The 24,579-nt window shown below is 39.8% G+C and overlaps 1 protein-coding gene across 1 annotated transcript; it reads left to right on the top strand.

Annotated features, from left to right (window-relative positions):
* Nucleotides 1-98: 98 nt before the first annotated feature.
* On the top strand, nucleotides 99-23,623 carry LOC118717171 (solute carrier family 4 member 1 adaptor protein). Its single transcript, XM_036434903.2, has 14 exons — nucleotides 99-842; nucleotides 1,051-1,246; nucleotides 2,987-3,109; nucleotides 3,885-3,945; nucleotides 4,291-4,430; nucleotides 5,975-6,135; nucleotides 6,985-7,054; nucleotides 7,619-7,805; nucleotides 10,794-10,905; nucleotides 14,340-14,580; nucleotides 18,267-18,353; nucleotides 18,965-19,032; nucleotides 21,744-21,813; nucleotides 23,290-23,623. Exons 1-14 carry the CDS (start codon nucleotides 186-188, stop codon nucleotides 23,337-23,339), a joined length of 2,223 nt encoding a protein of 740 aa, XP_036290796.1. The 5' UTR covers nucleotides 99-185; the 3' UTR covers nucleotides 23,340-23,623.
* Nucleotides 23,624-24,579: the final 956 nt, after the last annotated feature.

Below are 24,579 nucleotides of genomic sequence, written 5' to 3'. Positions count from 1 at the left end.
TGCCTCCCTCCTATTTATGACCTTCCGGTCGAACGCACCTCTTCGCGGCGCTCTCTTCACGCACGCGCACGTTCGCGGCCGAGAGCGGCGCCGGGAGCCGGGGAGAGAGGGGCGCGGAGCGGAACGTAGGGGCCGAGGGGTGAGGTTTGCCCGGGGGCGGCTTTGGAGGCTGCATCCGGTTAAGGATGGCCGATACCCCTGCGGCTGAGCCGACGGCTTCACAAGAAGAGCTCAATGGCGACTTCAAAAAGCCAGCCCTGCCGGTGCCGCCGGCGGTGCGGGGCAAGTCCCCGGCCGCCAATCCTTCCAACCCTGAGGAGGTGAAGGAGGGGTCCCCGGCACTGCCGGACCCGGATTCCGGGGAGCCCGACGTCCCTCCGGCTGGGCCGGAACGCGCGGAGACGGGGGGTCCCCCGGAGGAGAAGCCGCGGCCCCCTACAGCGGCGCCTGCTCCCGCCGGCCCGGCCCGGGCCCCCCCGTACCAAGAGCCGCCGTGGGGCGGCCCCGTCTCGGGCCCCTACAGCCTCGAGACCCTGAAGGGCGGCACGATCCTGGGCACCCGCAGCTTGGCAGGGACCCGTCGCTGCCTCTTCGGGAGGCTGCCCAGCTGCGACGTGTGCCTGGAGCACCCGTCCGTGTCCCGGTTCCACGCGGTTCTGCAGCACGGGGGCGGCCCCGACGGACAGCCGGACGGCCACGGGCCCGGCTTCTACCTCTACGACCTGGGGAGCACTCACGGCACCTTCCTTAACAAAGCCCGCATCCCGCCCCGCACCTACTGTCGGGTCCACGTCGGGCATGTTCTTCGCTTCGGCTGCAGCACCCGGCTCTTTCTCCTGCAGGTAAGTAGGAACACCTAGACGGGAAATCTCTGGAGCGCAGCGGGCTGGCTTCCTGAGCTCCTGAAGGAAGGAGACGCCCCTGGTCAGTGATCGCAAAAGTGGAGAAAGCTGGCTCCTCCCCTCCAAACCTCACAACACATTGCCGTTTCTCTGAAAGGGACGCCAGCGATCCTGAACTCTAAAAGCATTCCTTCTTTTGGTTCATCAGGGACCAGAGGAGGACCGAGAGGCAGAGTCCGAGTTGACGGTCACGCAGTTGAAGGAGTTGCGCAAGAAGCAGCAGATGATGTTGGAGAAGAAGATGCTGGGGGAAGACTCAGATGAGGATGAGGACATGGATGCCACGGAAAGGAAGAGAAATACGTCTGGCCAAGATGATGAAATGGGCTGCACCTGGGGAATGGGTAAGACATTAAACTTGCTACTGGGGTTAGTGTTTAAAAGTCATCACTGCCCTCAAACTTCTTTTTATCAAGCAAGTTTTCATGACCCTGAAGACAGAGAGGACAAATACAATTTTCACACGAGGCTACCAAAACCCAGAGAGATTCGTTTACTTTTCTGTAGTGAAACAATTGAATTATGGACGCAATGGATTCCCTTTGTTTTACAAGTTCCCTTCCTTGTTGGAAACTCTTCCTTAGCATCCAATTAGCTTGGTATTTTTACCATTTAAAAGTACTTTTTTCATTATTGACTTTGTCACTGAAAGGGCTGGAACTACATTTAAGCAAATAAATGGAATATTATTCGAAATAGGATATTACCTTGAATATGTTGTGCGTTGTGCAAATATTCAGAAATGTGAAATATTTAATCAGAGAGAGCTGATCCCTTTGCCAGAGGAGCTAGGAATATGAAAAGATAGAAAAGGCCTTACCATGTTGTCGGGAGGACAGGATAAATATGAAATTACTGTGGTAAATACCAAACAAAATCTAGAAACCAAGAGAGCAATCACTGGGGACTTAGCCCTGCACTGTCTGTGGCAGCCACTAGCCACATGCAGTTATGGACACTATGTGGCTAGTCCAAATCATCATGTGCTGGAAATGTAAAAAATGCACTGAAAAGAATGTGAGCTATCTCATTGATAATATTTTTACATTGATTGTTTCTTTTTAAAAAATATACTTTTATGGATTTTAGAGAGGAAGGGAGAGGGAGAGAGATAGAAACATCAATGATGAGACAGAATCATTGATTGGCTGCTTCCTGCATGCGCCCTACTGGGGATTGAGCCCACAGGCCAGGCATGTGACTTGACTGGGATTCGAACCCGAGACCTCCTGGTTCCTAGTGGTCTATGCTCAACCACTGAGCCATGCCAGCTGGGCTATGTCTCTTTTTTAAATATGGCTACTAGAAGTGTTAGATTTACACACATGGGTTTTATTATATTTCTGTTGGGCAGCACTGACTTAGATAGTTTGGGAAGGTTTATAAGCAGAAGGGTTTGAGCTGTGACTTGAAGGAAAGAAAAAGTAGCCCTTAGGAAGCTGAGCATCGAGAATGGTGTCAAGGGCAGGGTTTGATGATTTTAAGGGAATAATGAATAGACCAGTCTATTTGACAGATATGAGGAGTATTAGGAAATTATATTGGAGGCAAGTATGAGACCTGGAGCTTAGATTTTTTCCCCCCCATAGAAAACGTGGTAGGTATTATTTTGCTCTTAAAACATAGTGGTTGGGGGGGTGGGGAGAGGTCGGGGAGAGGGCCACAAAAACAAGTTGTAATTTGTTACACAATTTAGAAAATTGGAAGATGTCAACACTGTTTGTTTTTTAAAAAAATATATATTTTATTGATTTTTTTACAGAGAGGAAGGGAGAGGGACAGAGAGCTAGAAACATCAATGAGAGAGAAATACCGACCAGCTGTCTCCTGCACAACCCCCACTGGGGATGTGCCCGCAACCAATGTATATGCCCTTGACCGGAACCTGGGACCTTTCAGTCCGCAGACCAACGCTCTATCCACTGAGCCAAACCGGTTTCTGCTGGTGGGTTTTTTTTTTTTGTTTTGTTTTGTTTTTTCATCCCTGTTAACTATATCTTTATGAAGAAAGGATAGTGGATGTCATTCAGATGGTCTCTTTTTTATATCTGATTGTTTTTTTCTTTTTCTCCCATGTTCTACAGGAGAAGATGCTGTAGAGGATGAGGCTGAAGAGAATCCTATTGTTTTAGAGTTTCAGCAGGAAAGGGAGGCCTTTTATATAAAAGATCCAAAAAAGGCTCTCCAAGGTTTTTTTGACCGAGAAGGTATGTATACAGATTCTGACCCTCCTGGTAGAATGTGTCCACAGCAATGTCGTTTTCTATATCTTCAGGTATTTAGAAATGCCATATTTTATCTGCTGTCTTCTTTGTTCAGTACTTGCCCTTGTGATCAGTTGTGTCACATTTATTTTGAAAATAGTAAAGATCATGTTAGTCTTTTTTATTTATTTTGAAAATAGTAAAGATTATGTTAGTCTTTCAAAAAAATGGAAGTTCTTTTTTTCTGACTTGTCTTTTTCTTCTCAAAAGATTCTACATTTTGATGGCAGGAGATTGAGCCAATTTGTAATTCTTGGCATGGATTTTGATTTTATAGGATTTAAATAATTCCACAGAGGATTGTTTCGTTAGAGATTTGTTGAAGAACATCTAAGTGTGTGTGTGCATAGATGTATATGTATGTATATGAATTGGTTGCATTCTGTGCTTACTATTTATACTTCTAAAAACCAGGCAATTGTGACAATTTAACAACTAAGTCTCCAACTTATACAAAAAAGTGAAATCTATGTAGTGGACAAAGCTATGTATGGAGAGTTGATTGCTTTGATTTGAGTTTGCTTTTTTTTCTGCCTCAAGCTCATCCTAACTTTATTATCAGATAATAGTCCCTATGAATGAGGACTGAAATGCTTTGAAATTTAGTTTTCAGTGTAGGAGGGGAACTTGATATTCTTATTTAACTTTTGTTCTCTTTTCCCTTTGTATCAACTAGTAATTTTCAGATCCTGTTAAAAATGTCTTTCTTTCTCCAAAGGAGAAGAATTAGAATATGAATTTGATGAGCAGGGACATAGCACCTGGCTCTGCAGGGTGAGGTATGTTCTCTCCTCATTAATGTCCATTTCTGGAAAGAGGCCAGTTTCAGGTTTAATTTTGGTTGTAGATAACAATTCAAAGAGTAACTTTAGTTTTAATTTTAGGCTATTCCTGACTTGGGGTCTTGGTAGTTTAGTAACAATTATATTATTGAGGGGTGGGGTGGAATGAGTAAGAGGTGGAAAGAAAAGATTCGAAATCTAACCTTGGCAAGACAGAACAAAATGTACCAAGAGTTTGAAAAGCCATCTTAAAAAACACGACTCTTATCATAAAATATTAATTATTTTGTGTGAGGATTGGAGCTTAGTGCTGTGCTATAATTTCCTCGAAACCAATGGCAGGTTACCAGTGGATGATTCAACTGGAAAACAGCTGGTGGCTGAGGCCATCCACTTAGGAAAGAAAAAAGAAGCAATGATCCAGTGCTCACTGGAAGCTTGTCGAATCCTTGATACTTTGGGATTGCTGCGGCAGGAGGCAGGTGAGTAGGAACACTTTTTTCTTAATCAGTTAACTGCCATGATATTTTGAATTTAATTTAAAAAAGGTCCACTGCTTGTGTCTATAGATGCTTATGGCATGCAAATGATTAAAGAAAGAAAGAAAGAAAGAAAGAAAGAGAAAGAGGAAAGGGAATTTTAACATAAGAGATAATAAAACCTTTTTTATGGGGAAAATGTAAATTGTACAGACTTCAATGAAGTGAGAAGAAAAAGTTCCCTATCTCAAAACCCTAAGGTAGCCATTGTTTATGTTTTTCAGATATTTTCTCTGCATACAGATGTGTGTTTTGAACTAGATCCTTTAACAAAAATAAACACCTGTACACGAATGCAATTAAATATTTATACTCTTTTGTGATTTATTTTTTTAACATAAGAACGTATCATGAAGCCGAAACCAGTTTGGCCCAGTGGTAGAGCGTCGGTCTGCGGACTGAAAGGTCCCAGGTTCGATTCTGGTCAGGGGCATGGACGTTGGTTGCGGGCACATCCCCGGTGGGGTGTGCAAGAGGCAGCTGGTCAATGTTTCTCTCCCATCGACGTTTCTGGCTCTCTATCTCTCTCCCTTCCTCTGTAAAAAATCAATAAAATATATTAAAAAATAAAATAAACGACTTTTCATTAAAAAAAATGTATCATGGAAATTATCCACATCATTACATTGCTTATCTTATTTTATTTTATTTTTTTATTTATTATTTTTATTTATTTATTTTAAAAAAAATCTTAGGTTTTTTTTTTTTTTTTAATATATTTTATTGATTTTTTTACAGAGAGAAAGGGAGAGAGATAGAGAGCTAGAAACGTTGATGAGAGAGAAACATCGACCAGCTGCCTCCTGCACACCCCCTACCGGGGATTGCCCGCAACCAACGAACATGGCCCTGACCAGAATCGAACCTGGGACCTTTCAGTCCGCAGACCGACGCTCTACCACTGAGCCAAACCGGTTTCGCCAGCTTATCTTATTTTAAACACTGGCACCTGGCGAAGTGGCTCAGTCGGTTGGAGCATCATCCTGGGCACCAAAAAGGTTGTGGGTTTGATTCCCAGGTGGGATGCATAAGAGAGGCAACTGATCGATGTTTCTCTCTGTATCTCTCCTTCCTCTCTCTCGGGTGGAATTTATGTTTCTTGATTCTCATATATAGTTTGCCATCTTGTTGAATCTTGTCTTTTAATAATTGATGGTGTGTTTTTTTTATTACCTTTTAAAAAAATATATATATATATATATATTTTTTTTTTCAGAGAGGAAGGGAGAGGGGAGAGGGAAACATCAGTCATGAGTGAGAATCATTGATCAGCTGCCTTCTGCATGCCCTCCACTGGGGATCGAACCTGCAACCTGGTTTTGTCCCCTTGTCTGGAATTGAACCTAGGACCCTTCAGTCCACAGGCCAACACTCTATCTACTGAACCAAACCAGTTAGAGCAGATGGTATATTTTAAGCTGTTTACCTACTTGCCTTCTTTCTTTTTCAAAACTTATCCTATTACCATTTATTTTATCTACCTTTAGTATCTCGGAAAAGGAAAGCAAAGAACTGGGAAGATGAAGACTTTTATGACAGTGATGATGACACATTTCTTGATCGGACTGGCCTGGTTGAGAAGAAACGGCTGAACCGAATGAAGAAGGCTGGGAAGATAGATGAGAAGCCAGAGACCTTTGAATCCTTGGCAAGTTTTACTTATGAAGTAGCTGTGGTAGTTTAATATTTTAAACAAAATATTGTATTAAATCTTTTAAAGCAGTAGCATTGAAATCTGATACTGAAGTATAACTTTTGTGATCTGCAAATTTGATGGCAACAAACAACTAGTCTTATATAAGTTGGGAAAAAGTTTGGCTTGCTGCTAGAGTCTCTGTCCACCGCTAGGTGAATATTGGTCCATTAGTGAACATCCTTTGGATATGATGTTACACTCCACCTTTACCCCCACAAAGAAAAAAAGAAAAAAAGGGAAAAGTTCCAAATTGGGACATTCTGAGGTGAAATTGACTTTAGGTTCATGGCCTACAAAAATCATGAAAGGAATTTTGAGGAGTATAGTTTGATAATAGTCTTTTATTTGTTGTTGTTGATGTTTAATAGTTTTAAGCAGTGTATCCTTCATGAAATTATCATAAGGTAGCAGGTGTTTTCACTATATTAAGTGGAATTAGGTAGCTGTTTCCGTAGTGTAGTGGTTATCACGTTCGCCTCACTATATTAAGTGGAATTCATTACCAGCATCTATCCTTTTGATTTATTATTGAAAATAAATAGCTTGAGCTTTTTCTTTTGAGTAAAATAAAGTCTGTAATCTATACAATTATTCTGATTAATTCCGAGTTCTTTAATTTAGAAATTAATTCAATTAGAATTAAATAAACAAATGAAATATGTTAATTCTATAAGGAACAGATTTAACCAGACTTCAATTAATCTTCTTAAAACTTATAACAATAGTGAAAATAAAAAGAGGAAGCTACCATATTTCAAAAGAAGAAAAACATTTGCTAACCCTGTTACTTGTACCTCACAGGTTGCAAAGTTGAATGATGCTGAAAGGGAACTGTCTGACATTTCTGAGAGACTGAAAGGCTCAAGCAAAGGTAAGGCAATGACTCAAACAAATTTATTGAGTATTGACCATATGTAGTGCACTATGCTAGGGCTACATTGGTTAATAAGATATACAGAATATGGAGTCTTTCTAAGGAGCTGGGAAGGACATTATACATTATTTGGTGTAACTTCTCTACTTAATAGATAAAGGGAATGAAGCAAGGTGATGTCCCACAGCCCCTCAGTTATTCCTAATATCAGTAATGTCCTTTGTCCAACTCTATGCTAGTGACTTTGGCTGCATTTTATTTTTTTATTTTATTTTTATTTTTAAAATATATTTTATTGAGTTTTTTACAGAGAGGAAGGGAGAAGGATAGAGAGCTAGAAACATCGATGAGAGAGAAACATTGACCAGCTGCCTCCTGCACACCCCCTACAGGGTATGTGCCCGCAACCAAGGTATATGCCTTGACTAGTATCGAACCCGGGACCCTTTAGTCCAAAGGCTGACGCTCTATCCATTGAGCAAAACCAGTTTTGGCGACTTTGGCTGCATTTTAAAACATTTGCAACCACCTTTCTAACATGCATTATCGCTTTCCTGACAGCTCTGTCAGAGTCAGCACCTCAGGACTCTTTAGATGCATTTATGTCGGAAATGAAATCAGGGAGTGCATTAGATGGTGTGTCCCGGAAGAAACTTCACCTGAGAACTTTTGAACTGAGGAAAGAACAACAGAGACTTAAAGGGTTGATAAAAATTGTAAAGCCAGCAGAGATTCCAGAACTAAAAAAGTAAGTCTTAGTTATCCTTGGAGTTTTATTAACCCTTTGCACTCCGCTGTCCCCTCTCAGGGGACATCGGAATTCTAGCATATCACTCGGATGTCCCCTCTCAGGGGACATTGCAGTTTATTAGTGATTACGGGGAATTGAGTTAATTCAATGCACGTTTCCGCTGTTAGTGTCGAGTAGCTGGTAGCCAATGTCCAGAATGGTTTGGAGTGCAAAGGGTTAAAAAAGTTTTTCTTTGTAATTATTTATTTATTTGTGTTAAAAATTTTTTAAATTATTTTCCATTGCATTTGACATGCAATATTATATTAGTATAGGTGTACAACATAGTGATTAGACATTCATATAATTTACAAAGTGATCACCGTGATATTATATATACTTGGAATTTTAAATAAGCATGTTTGCATAGATAACATTGAATTATATTTTTTATCTTTTTAGATAATTATTTTTGAATAGACATAGAATATAAGAAACACTTTAAAGCACAGAAAGCAGTCATTTCATAGAGTAACTGAAAAATCATTTCATTTGTGAACTATAGACTCCTACAGATTTTTAGAGAAAACTATTAATTCCTGTTTCATTGGAAGGCTCTGAATTTTATACTTCATCTTTTAGTGCAGAGTATACATTTTTAAACAGCAACATGTGCAAGAGGCCCATTTCCCTAATGTGTAAAGACTAATGAATGATAAGGAGACAGCCATCCACTCAAGAGAAAAATGGGCAAAGGCTGTCAACTGACAGCCACTGAAAAAGAAATGCAAATAGCTTTTAATTACATAAAAAGATGCTCAACCTCCCTCATAAGAGAAATACAAATACTATAACGTAATACCATTCTATGATTTTAAAACCAAGGTGAATACAGACTATTTAAAAAAATTTTTCTAAATTAAATTTATTGGGTTGATATTGGTTAATAACATTACATAAGTTTCAAATGTACAATTCTGTTACACATGATTTGTTTATTGCATAATGTGCTCACATAGTCATTTTAATGTACAATATCTCTTATTCCCAAGAACCAGCTGACAACAGTTTAATAAAAATATTTTTTTAAATGGGTAATTTCTTCCTTTAAAAAGGGAGAAAGCATAATTCCCTGAAATTGATTCTATTGTGAACTGATTTTGGGGAGATTATTAGAAGACATTAACCCAAATCCATTTGCAGACATCCAGGAAATTTTTGAGTAATTTGTAAATAATATTTCAAGACTAATTTTTCCCAGAGTTGGCTAGTGTGTGTGTGTGTGTGTGTGTGTGTGTGTGTGTGAGAGAGAGAGAGAGAGAGAGAGAGAGAGAGAGATATTCAATCCCCTCCCCCCCCATATAGAATTTATTGGGGTGACACTGATTTCAGGTGCACACTTTTACAACACATAATATGTACACTATATTATGTGCTCACCACCCCAAGTCAAGTATCCATCCCAGTCTTTCAACTTGACAATATTTTTAAAAGATTTATTCTGTGTGGTCTCAACAAATATTGAAAACGTTGAGTAGGTTGTTTTAGAAATAAGCAACTCAAAGTGAACAGAAACCAGGTGGGCATCTGAAAAGTGGTATTGCCTGGATGGGTTCATTCACTCAAAAAGGTAGTTAACTATAGAAAGTTTTTCCCCCCTTTAGGTCAGTGTTGTCCAGTCAGCACCCAATAATCACATGTGATTTTAAATTACATAAGATTCAAATTTCAGTTTCTCAGTCACATTAGGCAATTTCATGTGCTCAACAGGCACATGTGACTAGTGGCTCCTGTATTGGACAGCACAGAAGTAGAACATTCCCATCATTGCAGAAAATTCTGTATTGAACAGTGCTGCTTTAGATTGTCAGTGTTTATTCAGGCCCTCACCACTGAATACAAAACGTGCACTCGATGCTGGGTGCATGGCATAGATGAGTATCTACATATTGATTTTAGAGAGGAAAGGAGAGGGAGAGAGAGAGAGAGAGAAAAATCAGCTGCTTCCTGCGTGCTCCACATTGGGGATCGGGCCTGCTGCTCTGGCATGTGCCCCACCGGAAATCAAACCGTGGCCTCCTGGTTCATAGGTCCATGCTCAACACTGAGCCATGCTGACTGGGCTGCTATTTTTTTTTTTTTTTTTGAGGGGGGGCGTGCTCTATTTTTTTCTTCTTTCTACAATATCTTCATTTTGCCCTTCCTTAACTTTACCCTAGTGGGCTCAGCTTTATGACGTTGTTAAGCCAATGAGAACATTAACAAACTCATCATTGTAGGGTCTCTTATGTTTTTGTCATTACTCACTACCTAACATATCCTGTCTGTCTGTCTGTCTGTCTCTCTCTCTCTCCCTCTCTCTCTCCCCCTCTCTCTCGCTCTCTCTCTCCCTCTCTCTCTCTTACACACACACACACACACACACACACACTTCTTTTTTCTTTTAAACTGTGCTCAGAGTTGTGTGATTATAAGTGTGGCCTCCAGGTAAGTACTGTGTTTCGTTTCCCCGAAAATAAGATCTAGCGCATGGAAAGATATTTCATCCCCTGAAAATAAGACCTAGCGCAACTTTGGGAGAAAAAATTAATATAAGACACTGTCTTATTTTCGGGGAAACAGGGTAAGGTACTTTGAGTCCTGTTCAGATGTTGGTGAAATAGGGCTTTACACCATGAATCCATCTCTTGTCACTTAGTGGGGGTGGGATCATATTACACATTGCAGTGACCTTTGTACTGTAAGTATCACTTTATGAATATGAAATCATGAAGCACGGTGTAAATTACTAGACTAAGATAGGAACTGGAGCCTCTCCTTGTCCTTAATAGCTCTGTATTTGACTATCTGTAGCGTCATTGTCCATTCAAACTCTGCTGCCCTGAAGTCCTCTTTCATATGTGGAAATTTTTGATTTGTGAAGTATTTCTTCATCAGTGTCATTGTGTTTTATATAAATTCTTGGCCTCACTGGAATAGATGTGTATAATTATTCTTTCTTCCTAGGACTGAAAGTCACACTTTAGATGCTGAAAACAAAGCTAAAAAGCTTTCATTGCCTCTCTTTGGTGCCATGAAAGGAGGAAGCAAATTCAAATTAAAAACTGGGACAGTAGGGGTAAGTTGTGGGTCAAGGTGTTATGCTTCTAGCTTTTGAGTTATCTGAGCTAACCTTTCTCTTTTCAAAGCTCAAATGATTCATTTTATAGAATGAGTCATTTTTTTTCATAGTAATGTGGAAAAGGGCTGTGAACTTGGCATGATCACATCTTTCTCAGGTCTTGTTTCTTGGATTTTTCTCTTCAGTTTAGAGTTATCAAGAATTAACGGAAAAAAAAACAAAAGAAAGAAAGAAAAAAGAATAAAAAAGGAATTTAAAAAAAGAAAAACAAACAAAAAGAATGAAATGATTTATGCCAATTAATTTGCATGTAACTGATTTATAAATTAGAATATCAGTGGACCAATTTGTGATGACTGTTATATTTAAGAAAGAGTCTCTTGCATTAAATGCTTCACTCCAGGCACAACTAACACTTGTCTATGCACCTGGCTCCCTGTCATGTGGTTTTTCCTTTATCTAATCCTTCCAAAACCTTGTGATGTGTGGAAATTATTTGCTCTCACAGGTGAGGAAACTGGGTCAAAGAGATTACATAATCAGTATGTAATTAAATCAAATTCAGGTCTTCTGTCTGTTGAGTTTGTGATCTTTCTACAATTCTCTAATAGTTCACTCATGTATATTTTTGCTTTAGTTATATCCATCCTTGTTTGTAGTTTCAGCTTTTAAAAGGTTTTCATCAACCCAAAGAGCTACCCCTTGTGTATTAACGTTCTAGGGCTGCCATAAGAAATACCACAGCCTGGGTGGTTAAACAACAGACAGTTATTTTATCACAATTCTGGAGGCGAGGAGTCTAAGATCAGGTGCCAGCAGGGTTGGTTTCCTCTGAGGCCTTTTCCCTTGGCTTAAAGAAGGCTGCCTCCTTGCTGCCTCTTTATATATTCACCCCTCTGTGCATTTGCACCTCTTCTTATATTGGATTAGGGCTCCATCCTTATTTTTACTTACTTACCTCTTTAAAGATCTCATCTCCAAATATAGGTACATTCTGAGGTACTGGGGATTGGGACTTCAACATAGGAAGGAATCTTGGGGGTATCTAATTCAGCCAACAATTAGGGAAAACTGCCCTCTGGTGGCAGAGGTCTGAAGTTCTACCCATATGTTCTGAGTGAGTACCCCGTATGTGGTTTCCCAATCTGAGATGGAAGCTTTTCTGTCTTGTGTGTATGAGAGGTTGGGGATGGGGTGGGAGGGGGTTGGGGGAAGGATACTTATTTCTTTTTTAATTAAAAAATTTTTTTGATTTTTTACAGAGAGGAAGAGAGGGGGATAGAGAGTTAGAAACATCGATGAGAGAGAATCACCGATCAGCTGCCTCTTGCACACCCCCTACTGGGGATGTGCCCGCAACCAAGGTACATGTCCTTGACCGGAATCGAACCCGGGACCTTTCAGTCCCCAGGCTGGTGCTCTATCCACTGAGCCAAACCAGTTTCAGCTTTTTAAAAAATTTTTAAATTAAATTACTATATGTGTACATATCTTACCATTGCGGCCCCCCCCCACTCCCATACATGCGGGGGGAGGATACTTATGCTTTAGTTAGAAGAAAAACTTTTTTTTTTGTTATCTTTTTAAAAAAATATATTTAAATATATTTTATTGATTTTTTACAGAGAGGAAGGGAGAGAGAGAGAGAGCTAGAAATGTCGATGAGAGAGAAACATCGACCAGCTGCCTCCTGCACACCCCCTACCGGGGATGTGCCCGCAACCAATGTACATGCCCTTGACCGGAATCGAACCCGGGACCTCTCAGTCCGCAGACTGATGCTCTACCACTGAGCCAAACCGGTTTCGGCTAGAAGAAAAACTCTTGACTAAAAAAGCTCTCCTTAGATGATTACTGAAATAAACCCTATCTTTAAAACATAATATACCCAACATATACTTTGGTACCTTCTCTCTATTCCTTAAGCTGTGGTCTACTTTTTCTAATAATTTTACTTAAAGTTCTTTCCCTAACCTGGTGGCTCAGTTGGTTAGAGTGTTGACCCATATACCAAAAGGTTGTAGGGGTTCAATTCCTGGTCAGGACACATAGTTAGTTTGTGTTTCTTTTGTTTTTTTTAAAAAATATATTTTATTGATTTTACACAGAGAGGAATTGAGAGGGATAGAGAGTTAGAAACGTCGATGAGAGAGAACCATCAACCAGCTGCCTCCTGCACACCTCCCACTGGGGATGTGCCTGCAACCAAGGTACATGCCCTTGACCGGAATCGAACCTGGGACCTTTCAGTCCGCAGGCTGACGCTCTATCCCACATGTGTCAAACACAAGGCCCGCGGGCCAAATCCATCCCGCCAGGCCTTGCAATGTGGCCCGCACCGCGCTGTCATCACTGCACTCCGCTGCGTTTCCATCACAATGACAGTTTATGACTGTTCAGTAAACCATTCGGCCCGCAATTTAGGCTGGATTTTAGATTTTGGCCCCTTCTCTGATTGAGTTCGACACCCCTACTCTATCCACTGAGCCAAACCGGTTTTGGCTAGTTTGTGGTTTTGATCCCTGGTCGGGGCACAAACAGGAGGCTGGCGTATAGTATTTACTCACCGCAGCAAAGATTTGATGAAAAAGGGAATTGATTGTTTTTAAAAAGTATTTTCTTCAGTTGTAAAAGGCATTTATGCTCATTTAGAAAGTGAATCATACATAAGGAGGCGATTGACGTTTTTCTTTCACATCAGTGTTTCTCTTTCTTCCCCTTTCTCTCTCTCTCTTTCTAAAGTAAAACACACAACACAAAAAATAACAACACAAAACAATATCTATATCTATCTATCTATTAGAATAGTTGGCCTTATTCTTCAAGAAATGCTTTCCTCAGGACCTGTTTTACTTACTTATATGTCTTATTTCCTTGAAATTGTGTTAGATCTAAGATGAAAAGATTGTGCAAATGATTTATTTCTTAGAAATGTTTGTTTGATTTACTCCCTAGAAGGTTTTGTAATGAATTAAGATCCTTTAACATCATAAGTGTGTAACAGGACAGAATTCCTGTAGCTGATACTCACCTGGGATAAATGCTTTAGTTCCTTACATGCTGTTTCCAGTACTTAATATTCTTTTCCTTTTTAAATTTTAAGCATAATTTTATTTTTTTTAATTTTTTTATTATCCTTATTCCCCCATTATCCCCCAGTCCCTATTTATGCCCCCACCCCTCTGTTGTCTGAGTACTTAATATTCTTAATATTCGTATTTAATATGCTTTGACCTAGAAACTAACAAAAATACTCATTAAGGGTCCATAGATGGATAAAATTTAGGTGAAAGTCCTACTTCCAGCAAACTTCTGCAGGGCTTATGGGCATATTGAGATTAGACATTCTGCATATTTGGCTTAACTCTGAAGAGATTTGTTTCTATCTCGTTATGTAGAGCAACTTGCTCAGGGTTTTGTTTCCCTTACAGAAGTTACCCCCCAAGCGTCCTGAACTCCCTCCAGCTCTGATGAGAATGAAGGATGAGCCTGAAGTGGAAGAGGAGGAGGAGGAAGAGGACGAGGAAGAAGAGAAAGAAAAGGACGATCAGGAAAAGAACAAAGTGGAGGCTGGAAGCAGTACGCTACAGCAGGAGGGAGGGCCAGAAGAAGCAGTGCAGGAGATGAGTCCTCCCACTGATCTCTCATGTTCTAAAGAAACAAAGCAGCATGGTAAGGCATTTCCTTATGTAACGCATTTGCATTACTTGTGGGTAGCTTTGAAAAAGCAGAGCTATTTCTTGCCTGTGCACTTTTTGACTTTGAAATACTTTGCGATATGTGATACAACTAATTCTGTAAACATGCTTTCTTTAACTGCCAGTCATTTTTTATCCTCATTGCAAAATAAGGGCAGGTATTTTCAGTCTGTTCAATTATGGAAAATTGAAAGGTGAAGAATCTGAAACTCCAGCTACTGTGTTTGGTCCTGAGCTGTTGCCACTATATGATGGGAGAGCAGTGGAATATGGTAGGTGGTGAGTCCTGGTGAGGTGGTCTCAAGATAAGCCTCTGCTTACTCATTTGTCACGCATCCTAAAGCAGATGCTAAGCATAATTATACCCACTGAACGTACTTCTCAGGAAGCATCGTGACATTCACTTTTTTGTCCATGGTGCCTAGTATAGAACCTGGCGTATAGTATTTACTCACCGCAGCAAAGATTTGATGAAAAAGGGAATTGATTGTTTTTAAAAAGTATTTTCTTCAGTTGTAAAAGGCATTTATGCTCATTTAGAAAGTGAATCATACATAAAAGGCCAAAGAAGAAAACAGAAATCGCCCATCATCCCATCCCAAAAGATGATTGTTTACCTTTTTAGTATCTTCTTATCCTGGTCAACAGCAGGGGTTATTTTCCTACAGGTTGGCCAAACTGCTTAGCAAGATTAAGTCTGAACAACACAGCCCACAAAGGGGTTCACCAAGAGTGTCCACCTCAGGTAACTGGAGAGGCTGTGCCACTGGGAGGTCCTAGCACACAAAGCCACTCTATCAATACAGGGAAGCAGCCAAAATGCAGAGACAAAGAAACAGGTCACAAATGAAAGAAATGGAGGATATAGAGTTTCAGAACCACGGTTAAAAGGTTTTTTAAGGATTTTCTAGAAAAGGCAGATAAATTTAGTGAGACCCTTGAGATATGAAAAAGGACCAACTAGAAATTAAGCATACACTGACTGAAATAAAGAACAATATACAGAGATCCAACAGCAGACTAGAGGATCGCAAAAATCAAGTCAAAGATTTGAAATACAAAGAAGCAAAATACACCCAACCAGAAAAGGAAAAAGAATCCAAAAATATGAAGATAGTTTTTGGGACAACCTCAAGCGTACCTACATCTGAATTATGGGGGTGCCAGAAGAAGAGAGAAAATTATTGAAAACCTCTTTGAAAAAATAATGACAGAAAACTTTTCCCACCTGGTGAAAAGAATATACTTACAAATCCAGGAAGTGCAGAGAACCTCGAACAAAAGGAATCCAAAGAGGACCACACCAAGACACATCATAATTAAAATGCCAAAAGCAAGAAAGGAAAGAATATTAAAAGCAGCAAGAGAAAAAGAGTTCGTTACCTACAAGAGAACACCCATACGATTTCTCAACAGAAACTATGCAGGCCAGAAGGGAGGAGTAGCAAGAAATATTCAAAGTGATGAATACCAAGAACCTACAACCAAGATTACTTTACCCAGCAAAGCTATCATTCAGAATTGAAGGTCAGATAAAGAGCTTCACAGATGAGAAAAAGCTAAAGGAGTTTATCACCACCAAACCACTATTATATGAAATGCTGAAAAGTATTCTTTAAGAAGAGGAAACAGAAGAAAAAGGTAACGACAAAAATTATGAACAACAAATACATATCTATCAACAAGTGAATCTAAAAATCAAATGAACAAAAAATCCGATGAAAAGAATAAACTGGTGAATATAATAGAATCAGGGGCATAGAAAGGGATTGGACTGACAATTCTTTTTTTTTTTTTTTTTTTTTAATATATTTTATTGATCTTTTTACAGAGGAAAGGAGAGGGATAGAGAGCTAGAAACGTTGATGAGAGAGAAACATCGACCAGCTGCCTCCTGCATACCCCCCACCGGGGATGTGCCCGCAACCCAGGCACACGCCCTTGACCGGAATCGAACCCGGGACCTTTCAGTCCGCAGACCGATGCTCTACCACCGAGCAAAACCGGCTTCAGCATGGACTGACAATTCTTGTGGGGAAAGCAGTGTGGGGGGTGCGGGAAGAGACTGGACAAAAATCTTACAGCTCTGGATGAGGACAGTAGAGGGGGGGTAAGGGCAGAGGTTGGGATGGGAACCGGGTGGAGGGAAGCTATGGGGGGAAAAAAGAGGAACAATTGTAATAATCTGAACAATAAAGATTTATTTTTTAAAAAAAGATTAAGTCTACACAGAAAATAGGTAGCAAGAGGGAAAAAAGCAAGAACTGGCATTAAATGTATGTGAGAGTGTGTGCATGCCTTCTCTGAATAAAACACTAGACCTGGTATGTAGATCTTCTCTTAAGTCACCCTCAGTTGTTTAAAAAATTATAATTTCCTTCTCTGAAATGAGTAAATCTTTTTTTTTTTTAATTCTCCTTTATTCAGTTATTGGCAAAATGATTAGCCTTTTTAAAAATGGTTCTCATATTTTATTAAAAATATATTTTATTGATTTTAGAGAACAATGCATAGAGAGAGGGAGAGAGAGATATAAACATCAATGATGAGAGAGAATCATTGATTGCCTCTTGCATGCTCCCTACTGAGGACCGAGCCTGCAAGCCAGGCATGTGCCCTTGGCGGGAATCAAACCTGGGACCCTTCAGTCTGCAGGCTGATACTCCTTCCATTGACCCAAACCAGCTAAGGCTATATTTACTTTTTATACCTCTGGTCTTTGAGCTATACAGCAGGAAGAGGAGGAGTTAATATTGCACTTTTGTTTTGTTTAAGTGACCAAAGCAAATGTGTATGTAAAAATAGTGAATTTTAAATTTGGTTTATAAGATACATTAATTAGTTAGACAGGTAAGTTATGTTAATTTTGTCTATTTTATTTATTTATTTTTTAAATCAATCTTTATTGTTCATACTATTACAAAGGTTCCTCATTTCTTCCCCCCTCCACCAAGTTCCCACCCCACCCTCTGCCCTCTCCTCACCCCCCATTGTCCTCATCCATAGGTGCACAATTTATGTTCAGTCTAATTTTGTCTATTTTAAACATATTTATATATAATAAAATCTTAGTTCTCATCTCTGATTATTTTCTTTGAATATGTTCCTGGGAGTAGAATTTCTAGGATATGTACATTTCAAGGAATATGTAAATTTTTAAGGCTTTGGTAAGTATTGCTAAAAGTTTTCTCTTAGAAGTGGCCAGTTTTTATTTTTTTTAATTTAATTTAATTAAAAAAAAAATATATATATTTTATTGATTTTCCACAGAGAGGAAGGAAGAGGGATAGAGAGCTAGAAATGTCGATGAGAGAGAAACAGTGACCAGCTGCCTCCTGCACACCTCCTGCTGGGGATGTGTCCGCAACCAATGTACATGCCCTTGACCGGAATCGAACCTGGGACCTTTCAGTCTGCAGACTGGCGCTCTCTCCACTGAGCTAGACTGGTTTCGGCAAAGTGGCCAGTTTTTAAAGTGGAGAATTGGTGATTCTATGTTAGACATCTGGAGGCACATTTATTGAAAACTTAATTTTAGTTGAAGCTAATGATAGTAAAACTGGATGATTGTGTATTTATTTAACTTTCCTTGCTTCTGTTTTCCTGGTTCTCCACCAGGAATTAAATAATAACAGTATGCTTTGGTTCTGCATTTTATAGCAAACAGGTCTCAACTCAGCCAAGTGGAACAGAATAAAGATGATGGAGACATTAGTGAAACAGCTGCATCACGTGAGAAACCCTCAGGCAAGTAGCATAGCCAACTCCATTGCTGCTCTTCACATAGGCAGCCAGTGGATGTCCCAGAGAGGGATGGCAGCTGACCTGAGGCAGCACAGTGCCTTTAAGACACTGGGTGGATGGAGAGAATTGGAATGTATGAGAGGTTTGTGTTTGATGCCATCCCATTTGCCTTTCTTTATTCCTCTGGCCATGCAAAGTCCTCCACAATTTTACATTTCCCTGAATTGAATGGATGCCTATCATGGAAGTGATTCCAAAACTATTAAAAGAAATTGGTTGAAAGTTTGGCCTAGTCAAAGGACTTTTTCTGGTTTTCTACTGCTTTTAACTGTAATGGTTAAACTGTGGGAAGTAAAGTCAGCTCCATTTTCCTTCACCTATTCAAACGGAGTGATTATATTCAAGTTTGTAGAATAGCGTTAGGATTTGAAAACTAGGGTTATTAGTGAAGGGAAAATTATCTTAACATATAGTCTTTACAATAGTAGAAGGACTTTTTGAGAATTCGATTGTTACATGTTTTCTTTAATAAATATAATGCTCTCTTGGAAAGAATGTTTTATTTATTTTTTTTTAAATAGCTATTGTCTTTTTTTTCCTTTTCCTTAAATTAGTATCAAAGAATGAATATGGGAAAAACAGAGATGAATTGAAGAAAAAGAACGCTCCTGATCCAGGCAAAGTAAGTACTTTAGTCATAATCTTCACTTCTCTGGAAGTAAAAATGACCACATCCAGACGAATGAATCCTTAGGAACTGTCTTAGCAGAGCTCCCAACTGTTTTATATCCCCTCTCCTAGAAGCCTGGGCTCTCTCTTTATTTTTGAGCATTTACTTTTTGAATTATCTATTCTTATCTCCATCTACCGTGTTCCTTAGAACTGCTCACATATTTCTTTTATTAATTTGTAAATCTTCATATCCTATTGTAGTATGCCATACAGAGTCACTTGAGTGATATATTCTTATTTTCCTCCTTTTATTACACAGAAGGTAGGATGTAATGAACTGCATTCTACATCTTGGTGTTTTTTTTTCTTTGCTGTTAATCCTCACCCGAGGATATTGTTTCCATTGCTTTTCAGAGAGTGGAAAGGAGGGAGGGATGGAGAGAGAGACAGCGTTGAGATAAACATTGATGTGAGAGAGACCCATCACTTGGTTGCCTCTTGCACGTATCCCAAATGAGGATCGAACCTGCAATCCAAGTATGTGCCTTTGACCAGGAATCGACCTGCAACCGTTTGGGGTGTGGGCCAACACTCTAATAATTGAGAACAGTGGCCAGGGCTACATCTTGTTTGTTTATTTTTTAACCTATTATGGAAATCATTGTTTATGAATACACCAAGAGCTTCCTACTGTATGAATCTACTCTATTTAACCAGCCCCCAGTAGACAGACAGGCACTTGTGTTGTTTCCAGTCTTTTATTACAGCAGAGCTATAAATAACCTTGTATATACATAATTTTGCATGAGTTCAGTAAGTTCTCAGGAATGAGATTGCTAGGTTGTGTGGGGAGGCCCTTAAGACCACCCTCAGGCTAGGTAATTCACAAGACACCACCCAGGACTCAGCATGTGGTTGTACTCACAGCTGTGATTTACTGCAGCACAAGTATGTACCAAGCACAGTCAGCAAAGGGAAAGGCACAGGGGGTGAAGTCTGGGGCACAAAATTCCTAAGGTCCTTTTCCAGTGGAGTCACGCAGGCTGTGTTTAAGTCCCCTGACAACGAGTTGTGACAATTTGGAAAATGTTGCTAACCAGGAAACCTCATTAGAGACTCAGTATCCAGGGTTTTTATTAGGGACTGAGATCACATAGGCTCACCCCATGACTGGCGTTTGTCCAAATTCCATTCTCCCAGAAGAAAAGCAAGTGTTCAGCATCTATTACATTGTTTCTACCTACAGTTTAGGCACAGTGAGCCACTCTTACAGTTAGAATAGTACCCTGTTTCTCCGAAAATAAGACAGTGTGTTATATTAATTTTTTCAGGGGCTGTCTTATTTTTCCATGAAGAAGAATACGGTACACATTTATTGTTAAATGAAAATAAAGGAAATTTATTACCTATATACGGTATGGTAGTACGGTAGTTGTCAATACAAACTAGACAAACTGTGAATCCTACAAGAATTTACTCATTTATTCAATGACAATCATGTCATCATCTTCTGGAACATCATCATAACAATCCAATTTCTGAATTTCCTGGTGAATTTCTTGTGACTCCATTTCTTTCAGAATCAGTGGACCAAATCTCATGTTTAGCCTAGGGGGGGCCTTATTTTCGGGGGGATGCCTTATATTTCACTCAGAAGGAAACCTGTAAGTAGGTCTTATTTTCGGAGGATGTCTTATTTTCGGGGAAACACGGTAGGAACTTCCAGATATCCAAGTTCCCAGATGCCAGCTAAGACCAACTTACAAACAGGACTTTCAAAGGATAACCATCAAGTCAGCTATGCTAATTTGTTCCTGCACTTAGATCAAAAGGCAAATGCTGAATTTTCCTCTACGGGAAAGAGCTCAGACCTGTGTTAACTGCCCCCTTTAAAAACATGACCTTACTCTCTCTGGCTGAAATCAGCTTGTTGAGGCTTTATAGGGAAAAAATAAGGTTCAGAGAGAGAATGCTCCCCATTTTTTGATCACTTATGTCAAGATCATTAATGGGAACTGTTATCTCTTTGTTCTTGTTTTTTTTTTTTTCTTTTTCGTTTTTTTTCTGGACAGGACCACTTTAATATGGAATGGATGTTGTTGTTTTTTTAAAATATATTTTTATTGATTTTTTACAGAGAGGAAGAGAGAGAGGGATGGAGAGTTAGAAACATCGATGAAAGAGACACATCGATCAGCTGCATCCTGCACACTCCCCACTGAGGATGTGCCCGCAACCAAGGTAACATGCCCTTGACCGGAATCGAACCTGCGACCCTTTAGTCCGCAGGCTGACGCTCTATCCACTGAGCCAAACCGGTTTTGGCATGTTGTTTTTTTTAATAGATTTTTATTGATTTCATAGAGGAAGGGAGAGGGAGAGATAGAATCTTCAATGAAGAGAGAGAATCATTGATCAGCTGCCTCCTGCATGTCCTATGTGGGGATTGAGCCCGCAACCTGGGCATGTGCCCTGACCTGGAATCGAACAGTGACTTCCTGGTTCATAGATCTATGCTCAACTACTGAGCCACTCCAGCTGGCTGTTCTCTCTTAAAAAAAAAGTTTTAGAGAGAGAGAGAACATGAGAGCAAGAGAGAAACCTAACACACAACCTGGGCAAGTTCTGACAGGCATGGGACAATAATTCTGAGAGTTAAAAAAAATTTTTTTTAAAGAGTTAAAAAAATTTTTTTTTTAATAACCTATCTTTTCTTTCCAGCTTCCACCAACACTTTCCTCCAAATATCCAGAAGATGACCCAGACTACTGTGTGTGGGTCCCACCTGAAGGTAGATTGTTTTTACTTTTCTTTTCCTCTAAGATTTAGTTAGTATATTTATGAATATGTAATATATAGGGCTGGGCAAAAGTAGGTTTACAATTGTAATACAAATAAATAATACAATATTTAATAAGTAATAACACAAGAATAAAATAAGAATATTAGCCTTTTTTCTTAAGTAGGATATCATGGAAATAAGTTTATCCTTTTAATCAACCCTTTCTTTTCACAATATACAAAATTTTTATTAGAAAACGTTAAGATGTTTTCCAAATAAGGCAGAAAAGGGTGTTATCTGGGGTTTCCTACAATAAAATATTTTCTAATTACGTCACTTTGAATGCTTATTCATATAAATGTTTTTTAAACAATATATATTTTATTGATTTTTTTTATAGAGAGGAAGGGAAAGGGAGAGGTAGAGTCATGAATGAGAGAGAAACATCAACCAGCTGCCTCCTGCGCACCCCCCATTGGGGACATGCCTGCAACCAAGGTACATGTCCTTGACCGGAATTGAACCCAAGACCCTTGAGTTTGCAGGCCAACGCTCTATCCACTGAGCCAAACCGGTTTCAGCATAAATGTTTTTCTTACTTCAGATAAGTCAAACAATGTAATTTACAAAATTGGAAGCATATTCTGTGCCTTGCTTTTTTTATGCACTTATCACTATATAGAGACCCTTACATAGTTATTGATAGGGGTGTGTGTGTGTGTGTGTATGTATGGTTACATAATTCTCTTTTATGGTATGGATATACCTTTATTTAATGAATGTTTGCTGTGTTTTCATCCTTTTGCCATTACAAACAACTCTGCAATAACTAACCTCAAACATATGCAAGTTTATAGGTGCAGAGCTACATGTGTAGAAAAATATTCATAAAAATTACATGCTGAATCAGAGGCTATGAACATTTTATTTATTTTTTTTATTGATTTCAGAGAGAAGGGAGAGGGAGAGAGAGAGATAGAAGCATCAATGATAAGAGAGAATCATTGATCGTCTGCCTCCTGCACATCCTCTACTGGGGATCGAGCCTGCAACCCTGACGTGCCCTGCAACCCAGGATCCTTCAGTCTGCAGGCTGACGTTCTATCCAGCTAGGGCTAAAGATATTATAAATCACATTCTATAGACATCGTGGCCATTTACATTCAGACATATGTCCTTAAGGCAATATAGAAGATACTTATTTCCCCATATGCTCATCACAGGTTGCCTTTTCTGTGGATTGGTTTTCTAATATATTAGTAATTAATAGAAATTCATCTTTGCTCTTTTGACTGCTAACGTTAGGGTAAAAGTGAAAAGAGGACCATACTTTGAAATTGTATGCAAAAAGTCAAATGTCTATGCAAAAGAAACCTTTATGTGTTTTGTGTTTTACTTTTTGGCCCATTGATGTCTTTTCTTTCCCCTCCAGACCTTGGAAAATTGAACGTATTTCTTTCTTTCTTTTTTAATACTCTGATGTAGGTCAAAGTGGAGATGGCAGGACCCATCTTAATGACAAGTATGGCTATTAATTGCTTCAGAATCCTAAAGGAAGACCTTGTGGACCATGTGATATGGGATATTTAGGATAACACATCAAGTTGAATAACCAGAGAAGGCTTTCAGATGATCATTTGTGAAATCTGGTGATTGGCCTTCTCTCCTGTACTGTTGGCTTCCTAAATTTATGTACCCATGTGATTTTCTTGAATTTGATATTTATATTTAAAAGTGTTTGTGTATGTATGTATGTAAAAAGGAACCATATATTTTGAGACTTAGTAAAGTTAGAGACATGACTGTTAAAGTGAGAAGGTGAAGATGGCTCATGTTTGTTTAAGGCCACTTGTCTTTCATTAAGCTTTAGGGATTGCTTTTCTCGAGCGGTAGGGTGCTTCTGGCCATTAGACCCCAGATTCACTGATGTCGCCTCCTCAAAGAGTGTTGAAATATGAGATCACACAGAGATGTGACCCTGGGGGTCCCTGTCATTCAAGGAACTAAAAAATAGATGCACATGGGAGTTTCTTACTCCCTCCCACTGTAATCCTCCTGCCAGGTTTGAGAACAGACCTGGACTTACCAGGACCAGGTTCAGGACATAGCATACCTCATGCACAGTCCTGATAAAAACTCAGCCCTCTGACTGTCCTGGACTCTGACCAATGAGATTAGTCTCTCCAGTGGAAAAGTGCAAATAAGGTCCCAGAATGAAAAGCTGGATGTGTCTTCCCCAGTGTGGGGCTTCTCGCCCTGTGGAGAGAGGAATCGAAGTTCCTTTCTCTCTGGAAGCATGAAGAAATGCAAGAGGATGCCTTATCTCACTGCACTGCCACCGCCACCCCCATCATTAAAGCCTCACTTCTACAGGAAAGGAAAGCCTAAGTGTGGAAGCACGTAGAGAGCCTGTGGCCTGGGCTGGAGGCAGATATCCTGAGCAGGCAGGAGAAAAGCTGTGGCTCAGCAGGAGAGTGGGCAAGGACAATGCTTTCCTCCTATGGATCAGACCGTGTACATGAGGTAGGCAAGACACAATAATCAGAAACTTGAGTTACCCTGACAGATGTGAGAAGTCTGGTCTGCTAAGAGTGATAAGTCATTTCTCAAAAAACAATATCACCCGGCTGGTGTGGCTCAGTGGTTGAGCATTAACCTATGAACCAGGAGGTCACGGGTTAGCCTTTTGGTCAGGGCACACGCCTGGGCTCAAGCCCCAGGCCTGGCGGCGGGGCATGTGGGAGGCAACCAATTTGATGTCTCTCTCTCACATCA

The sequence above is a fragment of the Pipistrellus kuhlii genome, unplaced genomic scaffold, assembly GCF_014108245.1.
Source record: "Pipistrellus kuhlii isolate mPipKuh1 unplaced genomic scaffold, mPipKuh1.p scaffold_m20_p_13, whole genome shotgun sequence".
NCBI classification, from domain to species: domain Eukaryota; kingdom Metazoa; phylum Chordata; class Mammalia; order Chiroptera; family Vespertilionidae; genus Pipistrellus; species Pipistrellus kuhlii.
This window is presented reverse-complemented; position numbering and strand designations above follow the sequence as displayed.

Bases quoted from the DNA above. Each gene is read 5' to 3' on its own strand.
- LOC118717171 (XM_036434903.2), top strand. From the start codon at position 186: ATGGCCGATACCCCTGCGGCTGAGCCGACGGCTTCACAAGAAGAGCTC. The intron at 7,806-10,793 runs GTAAGTCTTAGT...CTTTCTTCCTAG, and splicing joins GAGATTCCAGAACTAAAAAA to GACTGAAAGTCACACTTTAG. The intron at 19,033-21,743 runs GTAAGTACTTTA...TTTTCTTTCCAG, and splicing joins ACGCTCCTGATCCAGGCAAA to CTTCCACCAACACTTTCCTC.